Here is a 12013-nt window from a genome sequence, read left to right as displayed (position 1 = left end):
AAACCACGCGGACCAGACACAGGTCTGCGCTTCCCAGGGACCCGGCGGGGAGGGAAGGGTGGGCGGAGCACAGAGGACGTTCGGGGCGGGGAGGCCGCTCTGGGCCATCCTGCCGTGATGGGCGCATGTCCCTGTGCCCCTGTCCCAAGTCGTGCAATGAACGACCCCCGGGTGAGCCCTCAGTGACCTGTGGCCTCGGGGTGAGGACGATGTGTCACCGGAGGTTCGCCCACTCTAACAGGTGCACCGTCTGGTGGGGGCGCTGATGGGGGGGCAGGCTGTGCGTGGGGGGCGGGGGCCGAGGGGGCAGCGAGCGGCAGGAATGTCTGTACCTCAATCTCAGCTTCGCTGAGAACCTAGAACGGTTCCAAAACATAGAGCCCGGCGAATCAATTTTCCCTAGGGGACCCCACAGCCTATCAGCATTTCGCTCTTAAAAACGTAACTGCTCGCGCACCACCAGCCCAGGGACACTCCCAGGGAACCGGAACCGGAACCGGAACCGGGCCGGGGCGAGGGAGCGTCCTGAACAGGGCGGCGATCCAAGGACAGAGAGCGCACTCACCTCCCCAAACACGGCCACGCGTGTCTTGTCAATGTACGGCTCTTTCAGCATCGTCCTGCGAAGCCCGAGAAGAGGGGTTAGCGCCCAGCGTGGCTGCCTCTCCGTCCCTGGGGCCCCGGACCGTGCTCCCGAGCCGTCCCCGCCTGAAGGGCCCCCTGTGCCTGAGGAATGAGACGCTGGGATTCTAACCCGCGTGTTCACGGTGCCCGTCTAGCTGGTGTCTGCGCTGCCTGCCCACGGGACAACGCGAGGGCCCCGCCCCACAGCACGGAAGGCCGCCCAGGTAGGCAAAGCTTGCCCACTGAGGTCCCTGGGTGCAAAGCAGCCGCCGCCGTGCTGGGGGCCCCCCCGCCCTGCGCTCTCCACCCTCGCTTGGGCCACGTGACCCCCGGCTCTCCCAGACACTGCGAGGTCGGCAGGGACAAAAGGCGCTCTGGCTCTGTGGTCTGGAGTCGGGGGTGGGGGTGAGCTCCCCATCCCAGAAGGGTTGCACGCCTGCCCGCCCCGCACGTCCCCTGCCTGGGCTCACAACGTCTTTGTTCTGTGTGGACCAGGCAGCTCCCCGGCTCCGCCTGGCGAATCCTGCCCATCCCCGGGGGCGCGGCCTTGGCCCTGGGGCCCCTTCTGGGCGCCGGTTTGCTCGCAGGCCCGTGCCCCCCGCACCTGCGCGGCTGCACTGTCTGTCCAAAACCATCCCTTCCCCTTACAGGGGCCTCCGCCTCTGTGAGGGGCTTGGCGCACGTCACCAGCGAGGGAAAGCGCCACCCTGGGCACCAGGACACAGGCTGGGTGGGGGGCGGAGGGGACCGCGGAGGCGCCGGGAGCTTCGGGGAGCCGGTGTGCTGCGCCGGCCGCGCGGTTTCTTCAATGGTCCAGGCTGGCCATCGTGCTGGGGCGACAGCGCCGACCCGGACCCTAAACGGAGCCGAGGGCGGTCTCCTTGGGCTTGAACCGTTAGGGTCTCGGCTTCCTCGGGGAGCCTGCCCGCTGATGACGGTGGCCTCAACGGTGTGACGGGCCACCTGCCTTGTTTCTGTACCTTCAGCGGCTTAGCAGTCGCATTATCTACTGTTTTCCCAGAGAGGGTTCTGCTTTGTTTTCAAACAGATGGCAGGTAAGTCCCTTAGATGTAGAAAATGCCACGTGGGTGAAACAGCCGGCTGCCCTCTTGCCCCCGAGCTCGGAGGGGGGCCGCTGGATGTCGCCCCGAGGCGGGAGGACAGGAGAGCGCAGTGGGCAGGCGGAGAGGCATGAGGAGGGGGGACCGCAATGTCAACGCTGCAGGGCGAGCCCCCACGGCTGCTGATGTAAGCCCCATGGTCACCGCCGCGTCCAGCCTGAGACGTCTGGGCTGGCAGCTGACCCGGCGTCCCCGTCCTCCTCCTTCCTGACAGGGCCCCGCCCTGTCTTCCTCCCCCGGGCCCACGGCGGACCCGCTGGCCTCGGGGCGACTGCCCGCACGTCCTTGCAGGGCCGGGGTTCCAGAGGGGCCAGGAGACACAGGGAGAGTTGTGCTGGGTGCTTCCCTTCCTTTCTGGACGTTTCTGGAAGTAGTTCCCTTCTCAACCTGCTGGCGGTGAACGAAGAAGTAGGCGATGACCTGCTCCTGGCAGCCATTCTGTGCCCATGAGGACAAGCAGCCCAGGAGACGGCCGCGGTGGCTGGCCGAGCGGGGAGATGCCGAGGGCGTGGGTCTTCGGTGGCATTGCTGGGTCTCGGACCCAGCAGCCCTGGGCCTGCATCCCTCTGGATTTCCGGAGCGAACATCGTCCCTTATCGTTAAAGCCCATTTGACACCCTGTACCGTGTGTTGTTAACGTCCAGGCCAAAGCAGGCCACGGGCGCACCTTCCCGGGCTGTCTGGCCTGCAGATATTTCCCCCTCCTCTGTATCTTCTGCCGGACACACACAGGGCTCCGCACACGCTGGCAGCCTCCCCCGCCCAGCTCACAACTCCCTGGGGGAGAGCGGCATCCATTCCCTCCCTATCATTTAAAGGTCATCGACTGGGCACACGCCATGTGCCGCCATCGTTGTTAACAGGAGAGAGCACGCGCTGGGAAAAGCCAGGGAAGTGAACCCCTTTAAACCGGCAAGGCCCGCGGCCGGGCCAGCAGGGAGGTGAGGCGCTGAGCTGCCCGGCCCTCAGTCCACAAAAATGCGCTCCGCCGGGCGCTGGGGGCCACCTCTGCACACGCCCGGGGGCCATGTGGGGCCGCGCGGGTCACGAGGAAGGTCGCCGTTGGGGTCCTTCCTGTCATTCCGAGGATGCGAGTCTGCAGAGTCGGTGGAGTGGGTCTCTCAGGGGCCTGTCTGTCAGCGCGTCCGCGGCACATCCGTCCGGGAAAACGCTCTGCCCGCTGAGCCCGGCGGCTGGGCGTTGCCGGGCACTGGGGCCTGATGGCTTTTTTCTCTGGGCAACAATGAACCTCCGTCAGTAACTGTGAGCCTCCGTGCCCTGGTGCCGAGCCCTTTCCTGCCTCTGTGGCACCCCGCTGGGCTCGCTGACGCCGAGACAGGCGCGTGGCAAGGCGACAGACCCACTGGAGCCGCGGGCAGGGCCGCGCGGGTGTTCTGACTGGCCACCTGGGTGGGCACAGGCCCTCTCTCCATCATGGGAGGGCCTGTCGCGTGGACCCATCCCAACACACGCACGCTCTGTCCTTCTCCACCTTGCGAAGGGGGACAGCACCGTATGCAGACACAGCCGAGGTCTCCCTGTCTCTGCACCACGTTCTGATCCGTGAAACAGCCAAGCGACCCAGCCACGCGAAAGCCGCGAGTGTCTGGGGGGCTTTTCCCATGGAAACACTCACACTGGACGCTTCTGCACGCAAAATCTGCAGCCCGACCCGAAGAACTTGGGTGAGGCCGGCAGAGGGGCCGAGGAGACACGCGGCCTCGCCCGCCCGCCCCCCGCCGGCCGCGCCCCGGGGTGGGCCCTCACCGCACGGCCTCCAGCTGGTCCCGCTCCTCCAGGACGCCCAGCCGCCGCCGCACCTCGTGCAGGAGCTTGGTGCCGTGGAAGCCGCTGCCTCTGCTGTCGCACCTCAGCACCACGGCTCCGTGGCTGCTCACCAGCACCGTCTGCCAGCTCACCTCGAACTTCTCCACCACGCTCTGGCTGCCCGGGCTTCCGTCCCTGGAAAAGGCGGGCCGGGCTGCAGGCTGCCCCAGGCGGCTGTGCCCACCCGGCAGGGGCCGCCCCCCGCCTTCGGGGGCAGGTTGGAGAGCCCTTAACCGGCTGTCCTAAACCTGGGGGCCTGTTCCTGAGCGCAGGGATATACAAAACAATTCTTTGTTGGCCAATGCACGGGTTCAAGGCACTTTTGTAGCCGGAAGCGCCGCTGGCCTTCCGGGCTGTGTCTGGGCCCGGTGACCGGCCACTGCAGCGTGACGCCTGGGGAGTGTGACTGCCGACCTGCTTGCGTGGTGACAAACTGCCTCGAGGCCTTTTGACGTGCAGAGTCACCTACAGTCACAACCGCCGCAGGGCCCTCGCCGAGGGCTAACCTACGGGTTTACTTTGCAACAGCACATCTCCCTCCTGTCACGGGCCTCAGGTGTCACGGAGTTACTGAGCCCCCCGCTAGCGCCCCCGAAGGGACGGGGACGGTACTCACACCACCAGGAGCAGGGGGTAGTGGGCGGTCTCGGTGAAGGTGGCCGGCTTCAGGATCTGGATGGGCAGGGCTGGCGGACGCAGAGCAGAGGCAGCAGGTCAGGGCCCTGTGGCCGGGGAGGGAGGGCCGGCGGCCTGGGGCTCCCTGCGCGGTCCCCCAACGGAAGCCTAGATTCCGTCTTGCAGACACGATGAGTTGGAAACCCGGAGAGGCGGGGTTCTCCAGGGCTGCCTTCGGGCTGGGGGGACCCAGGGAGGCAGGGAGAAAGAAAGCCGGAGGGCGGGGTCCCGGGGCCGTGGGGACGAGGAGGAGAGGAAGACCCGAGTGGCTGGCGGTGAGCACGGGTGGCAGCCCAGAGCGGAGGCTGCGAGCCGTGGGGAGCCTCTGCGCAAAGCCGGGGGCTCTGCCAGCCTGCCTGCTGGCAGGGCGGTGCCGGGCAGGGCTGCCCGCCGGGGGACTGGGCCACGCGGGGACGCCCACGCAAGGAGGGAGCCGGGGTAGCTCTGGCACTGTGACGTCGAGTGGCGGGAGGCGGGCGTGTGCGGCATTTTCCTTGCCAGTCCCGTGGTCCTTCCCCAAACACGCCGTCCCGCCCACGACAGAAATTGTTTATCGACGTTACCTACAGCCCCGATTAGCAATTAAATGGGAATTAGCGGCCTTCCCCATGGAATTCCCCAGGCCCACCCGGCTGGGCCTGCTCTCTCCGGTGGCCTCGCTCAGATTCGGGCTGAATGTTAATGGCTTGCAAATGGGGTCGAGGGCCTGGGGGACAGCAGGCTCGGGCTTTCTCACTGACTGTCGACAAAACCGGGCCTGGCTCCCTGCCACTGACGAGCCCGCGGGCGGGCTGGGCGGACGGGCAGGACAGGCCGCCGCTCCCGAGGCCCTTCCAGGAGGCCTGTTGTTTCACGGGAGCCGTGGCCTCAAATGAGAAAACAGCACAAAGCAACGCGGAAAGGTCTGCAGGGCACGGCTTCCTGTCGCTGGAAACCCTGGCGCGGAAAGAGGCCTCATGCGGGGGTGGGGAGGAGGGCGAAGGCTGATAACTGGTGTCTGAAGGTCTTTTCTGCGCCTTTTGAGGAGGACAGCATCGCCCCTTAGTGCCCTGGGGTTTTGGGATGTCACCGTGAGGGCAGGGGGCAGAGAGGACCGGAGAAGGAGAGACCCCCACAAAGGAAGTCCACCTGTCGCTAGAGGCGGCGGCAGGAGGTGGCAGATGGGAGGGGACTGGGAGGGAGAGCTGGGGAAGGCTCGCCGACCGCAGCCGGGGCGCGTCAGGGGTTTGCGAGCCGGCTGCGGAGGTCCGCCCAGTGGGCTTCCCAGCGTGGCCTGGGCAGGCACGTGCGACCCCGTGTCAGAGCCTCCCGCGGGCGTCATGGTCTGCTGTCCTGAGACCCTGGGGAAGAGGCGCCCCCATGTTCATGCGGCCCTGGGCCCTGCGAGTTACGGGCCTGGCCTGAGGCCTGTGTCCGTCCAGCCACCATTTACCGTCCACCCCCCACCCCCCCTCCATCCGTCGTCCGCTAGCAGGCTAAAATTGTCTTGTTTTCTTGCCTTTTGGTTCTTCCTTACCAAAACACAGCACAACAATAGATATCCACTTAACTGGAGCGCTCTCATGAATCTGCGTCTGAGTACCGGGGCTCTAGGTTCTGCGTGGAAGTTTGAACCAGGGAAGGGCGTCCGTGTGGGCGGGCCGGCTTTCCCTGTGACGTTTCCGTGGGACACGGCGTCTCCCTGCCCGGGTTCTCTACACAGGACACCCGCCCCGCGCCCTGCAGAGTGACTCTGCGTGGGGGAAGGCCGGGGGACCGTGGGGCGAGGCAGGGTGGACGTCCACTTCTCCTTCTAGAGGGAGAAGCTCAACACTCAACTGTAGTCGTCGATCTTGATCTCCTTGTATTCCACTTTGGGCATCTGCCGGTCGTTCACGGTCCTCTGCACGTGTTCGTTGGTCTCTAGGTCAAACATTTCTGAAGGAGAGAGAAAAAAGCGTCATGTTCGGATTCCGCCACGGTCTCCTGAAGCCGCGGGGTTTCACGAGGTGCACCGCGCCGCCCATGCCTCAGCCAGCCCTGGCGCTGACCCGGCGTGGTTTCTATTGCACGGACCACGAAACGGAGGCGTTAGCGACCTCGCTGCGGTGACAGTCAGGAGCCTGGGTGGCGGGGAGGCCTCCCCGCTGTGTCAGGCAGCCCCCGCCCCCAAGAGATTTTTATTGTCACTGGCTTTTCTCACACCGTCGGTTTGGGTGCGTCTGAGCTCAGGACGGCTGGTTTGGGGAAACCGGAGCCGTGCACAGGGTCCGGCAGAAGTAATGCCTGCTTGAGTGGGGTCGGTAGGCGGGGAACATGGGAGTAGTAATTTATAGTTTTAATGCGAACGTTTCACCTACAATGCCCTACGGTGAGCTTGAGTGTGATCTTGTTATGTTACAGAAGGACATGCTGATGATTTTGTAATAAAAGAATTGGTAATTAAAAAAAGGGGTGTTGATGTTCTGGCTGGTGTGGCTCAGTGGACTGAGCATTGGCCTGCGAACCAAAGGGCCGCTGGTTCGATTCCCAGTGCAGAGCACACGCCGGGGTGGCAGGCCAGGTCCCCAGCAGGGGGCGCGCGAGAGGCGACCACACTTTGATGTTTCTGACCTTCTCTTTCTCTCTCCCTGCCCCTCTCTCTAAAAATAAATAAATAAAACCTTAAACACACACACACACAACAAACCAGGGTGTTATTTGTGCCGGACCCTTCATGTGTTCGGACAAACAGAGTGTCCGCAACGACCGGAGAGGACAGGGGAACAGGGGGGATCTTGAGACAATTTTCCAGGATAAGAAAAGACCCCGGCTTCCTGCCGTCATCGCGGGGTTCCCTGGCGCCGGGCCCCTCAGGGAGGACCACCAGCTGCCGGCCCGGCCCCGCACCCACCTGACTCCTCGGTCGTAACAACACACAGGTTCCCCCGCGCCTATCGCCCCAGGGGCACCAAAGACCCGCATCTGCCACTTCAGTCCCCTCCTACTGAAAGGGCCTTGCCGCCTCATTTCACCCTGCGGCAGGCAGCCAAACCCGCCCGGGCTCCTCCCTCCTAGGGGGACAGCCTGTGGTCTGTTAGGAAGGGGAATTTTATCTTCAAGGGATGCGACGGCGAGCCGCGAGTGCGCCCCCTTGTGGGGACCCCCCCACGCACGTCCCCGAGAGGGAGCCGCGGCCGCCAGCAGTGTGACCGCGGACGCGGAGCCGTCCTTCAGGGCAGCAGGCGCCCACCAGGGGCCTCGCCTTTCCAAGCCCGTGGTCCTGACCTGTCCGCCGAAGAGATAAACCCAAGTGTGGCAGCCACGGGCCGGGGGCAGGGGGCGCGAATGTGGGTCGAGCTACGCAGTGGTCACCCCCAAAGAGGTAGGGAATTAGCAGGGGTGCAGGTACAATGTCTTCCCCAACAAGCCCAACCGGAGGTGCAGCCCCACGCGCCGGGACGGCGGCGCGGCACGGCGGCGCGGCAAGGCCGCCCTGGCCGGCCCCGCCGCCCAGGGGAAGGGGGCCGAACAGAGCCTCTCACGGCTGTAGGACGTGCGCCTCCCTCCCGACGGGGGGCATTTGAATTTGCGGGTTCCGACCTCGCTCGGCTATTTCCAACGCTGATCCCAAAGGAGAAACGTCACGTTCAGCTGGTGTGGTGTTTTCCCTCCGCAGAGTTAAGCTCGCCCGGAGGTACCCGAACACTGACTTGCCCCCGAAACACCCATTTGCAAGTCCTGCATCTCGGCTGCAGCCCTGGGCTAATCGCCCCCGGATCCATCACCTGCGTGTGAATAGCTCCCCCCTACCCTTGAATTCCCACCTTCCGCAGAAAGGCACCAAGGCAGCAGCCTATTAAATTTAGTTAAATATTAGATTTCTCGTTTAATGATTGCCCACACAGCCGGTCTTATCAGCAGAGAGCTGGCTGTCCCACCGGGGAGTTGGGTTAAGCCGTGTTATTTGTCTCCATAATCGCATTCAGAGGGGGCCAGGCTTGGCGGAGGAAATTAGATTGGCATGGCCCCCGCAGGCTCTGCGGAGATGGGGGGGCCGGGGCGACCCCCGGCTGCAGCGGGCGAAGGGCCACTCCGTAATTAAATGCGAGCCTCCTCCAGCGCTCCGTGGAATTAGCCAGTATCAGATGTGGAGGAACACAGCCCGCCCCGGGGGGTCACCTCCCCGGCCGTGCCCCCCGCCCCGGCAGGCGCGGTGCCCCGGGCTCCTCGCAGACCCCGCTGGCTGGGGCATCGGGAAATTCACCCCACTGGGCTGAATTTCGGGACAGTAATGACCCGAGTCTTATGAAACCCAACGGCAACCCTTCTGAAGGAGCGGCTGGCCTGTTCCCCACGTTTCCGCGGGAAGTCGCGTGTGTACACACACACACACACACACACACTCTCTCTCTCTCTCTCTCTCTCTCTTTCTCTGTGTGCGCAGGGCTCCCGGGAGGTGGGAGGGGGCCAGGGCCAGGGCCTGGGCACAGCACGCGCTCTGCTCAGTCCTCGCCGGACGCCCACCTACCGTGCGGCCTTCGCTCTCAAAGGAACCGCCCGCACCGACTGCCACCCCTGCCCTCCGGAAAGGCCACCCGTGAGCACAGCCTGGGACCCGGAAGACTTTCTGGACGCGCAGGCAACCGCAGGCCTGACGGGGTGCCAGCCCACGCTTGCTGCCCCGTCCTAGCCTCTCCCGTGTCCCTTCCTACTTGCGCGAAGAGGGGACGTCCCCATGGGGGGTTGCTCGGGAAGAAGCAGCGAGAACCCCCGAGCCAAGCGACAAATGCCGAAGACCTCGTGAAAGCCCCGCCCCGATGCCAGCGGCCAGTGGGATCTGGCTGTGCTTCTTTACAAAAGGCCACCCACACGACCGTCCCCTCGCACCGGGGCTGGGTGCCCGCAAGCCGAGGCCACGCTCGCGCTCACGGGGACGTGAAAACCGGCGACGCCGTCATCGGACGCGGTTGGATTTTCTACCCCAGCACCTGGGCTGCTGGGGCTCATGAGCGAATACTCTTCGCTCCGGACCACAATTACCTTCTTAAGGAAACAGCTCGTGAATTATTCAGAGTCCCATCTGCCAACAGCCCGCGGGCTCTGTGTGTCGATAAGGTTTTCTAAAGGAAAGCCGTCCAGGATTCCCAGGGTGGCTCTGGGGTCGCGGGGGCGGGCAGGGAGGACGCAGAATTCTGCCACAGCAATTTCAGACTTCCGGGCAGGGCTGGGGCTGGCGCCTGAGCCACCAGGGCCTCCCTGCCGGGCAGTGTCCCCGGCTTCCAGTCCGGCACCATCACACAGGGCAGGCCACACGTCAGTGGGCAGGCAAGGCCTTCCGTTTGCCTGGAGGCCACCTCCCCCGGGCTCTCTGGCCTTCCTGCCACCCCGCCGAAGGCGCACGGCCCCCACGTGCCCTCGCTTCCACGCGGCCGGTCCCAGCAGCCCTCCCGGCGCACCAGGCGGGACTGCGGCCTCCAGCGCCCTGTTCCCGCGCCAGCAGGGACTCGGCGCCGCGTTGGCGGGAGCCGGGTTGTCTCTAGGAGCCCTGATCGGAGGCTGTGGTGGTGAGCGCCTTACTTAGGTGACGACAACTCCAAGACCTAGAGTTCCCGGGTCCCAGGGTGTGGGAGGGGGGCCCCGAACCAGGGGCTCAAATACAGCGACACACACAGGTGGCGTGAAGGTCGCCCAGGACCTTTGTGGGGTCACCTGTCCGTGCGGTTGGGCCGATGGGTTTCTGCTGCTAATCGGCCAAATGGGCGAGAAGGGGCGGTATGGTTTCCCGGCAGGGCTGTATCGCACTTGCTCGGGGGCCGGCGGTGAAGTATCTGAACTCTCGTTAAACCGCTGCACCCCCCGGTCATCACAGGGATTTTCAGAAATGGTGCATCGAATTCCGTGCGCCCGGCCCCTTCCGCGCCGCGTCCCCCAGGTGGGACATCTCGTCTCACGAATGCACAGCCGACACCAGGAAGTGACCGGCCCCTACGACCTATTCCGCTTCCTTCAGACCACAGGGTCTGCCGAAGGGAAAAACTCCATCAGCAAGTGAGTGAGCTGTGTGCGTCTAAGTTTCCACAGACGTTCAAAGCGGAAGAGATGCCTTTTCTTAAGGAAATAAGAAGATAACCGTGGGGTCCCTTCGAGCAAAAAAAGAGCTGTGGGCTCCCCCGGGCCCCTCAGAAAGTGTGTCCCCACGGTGGCATGGGCGTTGAGCTCCTGCATGAAGGCGCTCTGGACCCACGAGGACAGGGGAGCCTCGGGCACCCCCGAGTCCTGTCCCCATGGCAGGTCGTAAGATGGGGACAGGCTGAGTGGGGCTCAGCGTGTTGCGAATGAGGCGCGGCGTGGCCTCTGAGGGTCTCCGGGCTTGGCCCTGGTCAGGGGTGGGACCTCGGGCTGGGGGCTCGGACTTGTCCTTCCCTGGCACTGAAGCGATTCCGGCACCGGGCGGAGTGCGCGCGGGCTCCCAGGACCCGCCGTCCCTGTCCCCAAACAGAAACGCGGCCGGGCTCTCAGAACCCTGTCCTGCTCCCTTCCCCCAAGTCGCAGGAAGACGAGGAAAGAGCAGAAGAACTTACTTTTCCGGTCGGTTGTGTTGTGGACGGTCACCGTGGGGACACCAGGACCTGCGTTGGGAAAAGAAGCAGAAAGAGGCTGTTAGGGGCCGTGAGGACAGAGGCGGATCCGAGCCTCGAGCCTCGGTCCCGCTCGCTCGCACGCCTGCGACCCTCGGCCCGGGCGGGGGCGGCGCGAATGGGCGGCAGGGCCAGGCCCGTGGGCACTTAAAGGCCTTGTACCCTTGGCAATGACAATGACCTCAGTAAACCTACATGTGTTTTATTTTAATTATTCATTTTTAATCCTCACCGAGGATGTTCATTGATTTCAGAGAGAGAGAGAGAGAGAGAGCGAGAGAGAGCGAGCGCTCCACCGGTTGCCTCCCGCACGCACCCCAGCTGGGGACCAGACCCGCAACCCAGGCACGCGCCCTGACCAGGGACGGAACCGAAGCGTTTTGGTTTGCGCGGTGCCGCTCCAACCCACCAAGCACCTGGCCGGGACAGAGGGCCTGTTTTACGTGCCGAAATGCCACGAAACGTCACTTCACAGAGCATCGCCTGCCCGACACCCTCATAGCTGTGTTTCTACCACCCACACGTCGTCCCCAAGCAGGCACCACCGAGCGTCGGGACTCGCTCAGGTCTCTCTCCTGCGTCACCTTTTCCACGCTGCCCCGGGGGGCTGCTCCAGAAGGAGAGACTCCCTCCACTGGCCCCTTGTGGCACTGGGTGAAGACGCATGAACGTGACAGGGCGACTTTGGCAAACGCTGCCCCGTGTCCCCCCATTTTCCCTCCAGTCACTCCAGCTGCCCTGAGGTTAGAGCCCCGGGCGGCTCAGGAAGCGGGTCTCAGAAAGAAAAAGCCGAGGAACCATCTCCGTTTCACGCTGAAGCACGGGAAGAGGACGCCCCTGCCCCGCCCCCCTCTGCTCCCGGTCCGTCCCAGGGAGCTGGCCTTTCTCAGCGTCCCCAAGGATGCCCAGCTTGGCCCCCGGGCCTGGTCTCTCCGTCCAAACCTCGGTCCCAGACACCAGCAGGGCTTGTCTTTCTCCTTAACGAAGTCTTTGCCCACACGCCTCCTCCAAACCCCCAGCCTAGAGGAGTGCCCGGCCCCCAGCCTGCTTCCCCCACCCCAGCAGGGGCCACGGGCGGGTACTGTCCCGTGCGCGGTCCCAGTGCACTTGCTCGCTGTCCTTTCCTGCTGCAGCGGGCGCAAGCCCTGGGTGCACGCGGGCAGGCGG

General features: G+C 64.6%; 1 protein-coding gene across 3 annotated transcripts in view; it reads right to left on the bottom strand.

Annotated features, from left to right (window-relative positions):
- DPP6 (dipeptidyl peptidase like 6) overlaps positions 1-12013 on the bottom strand; it is a 484609-nt gene that overhangs the window by 6249 nt on the left and 466347 nt on the right. For all 3 annotated transcript variants that reach the window (XM_054574779.1, XM_054574777.1, XM_054574778.1), the window contains exons 17-21: positions 10790-10837; positions 6066-6164; positions 4189-4258; positions 3513-3707; positions 566-620 (exon numbers count right to left, since the gene is read on the bottom strand). In XM_054574779.1, the coding sequence (XP_054430754.1) occupies positions 566-620; positions 3513-3707; positions 4189-4258; positions 6066-6164; positions 10790-10837 (467 nt within the window). The remainder of the gene's footprint in view (positions 1-565; positions 621-3512; positions 3708-4188; positions 4259-6065; positions 6165-10789; positions 10838-12013) is intronic.

The sequence above is a fragment of the Pteronotus mesoamericanus genome, unplaced genomic scaffold, assembly GCF_021234165.1.
Source record: "Pteronotus mesoamericanus isolate MK-2021 breed Mesoamerican mustached bat unplaced genomic scaffold, CSHL_Meso_final contig_265, whole genome shotgun sequence".
Taxonomy (NCBI): domain Eukaryota; kingdom Metazoa; phylum Chordata; class Mammalia; order Chiroptera; family Mormoopidae; genus Pteronotus; species Pteronotus mesoamericanus.
This window is presented reverse-complemented; position numbering and strand designations above follow the sequence as displayed.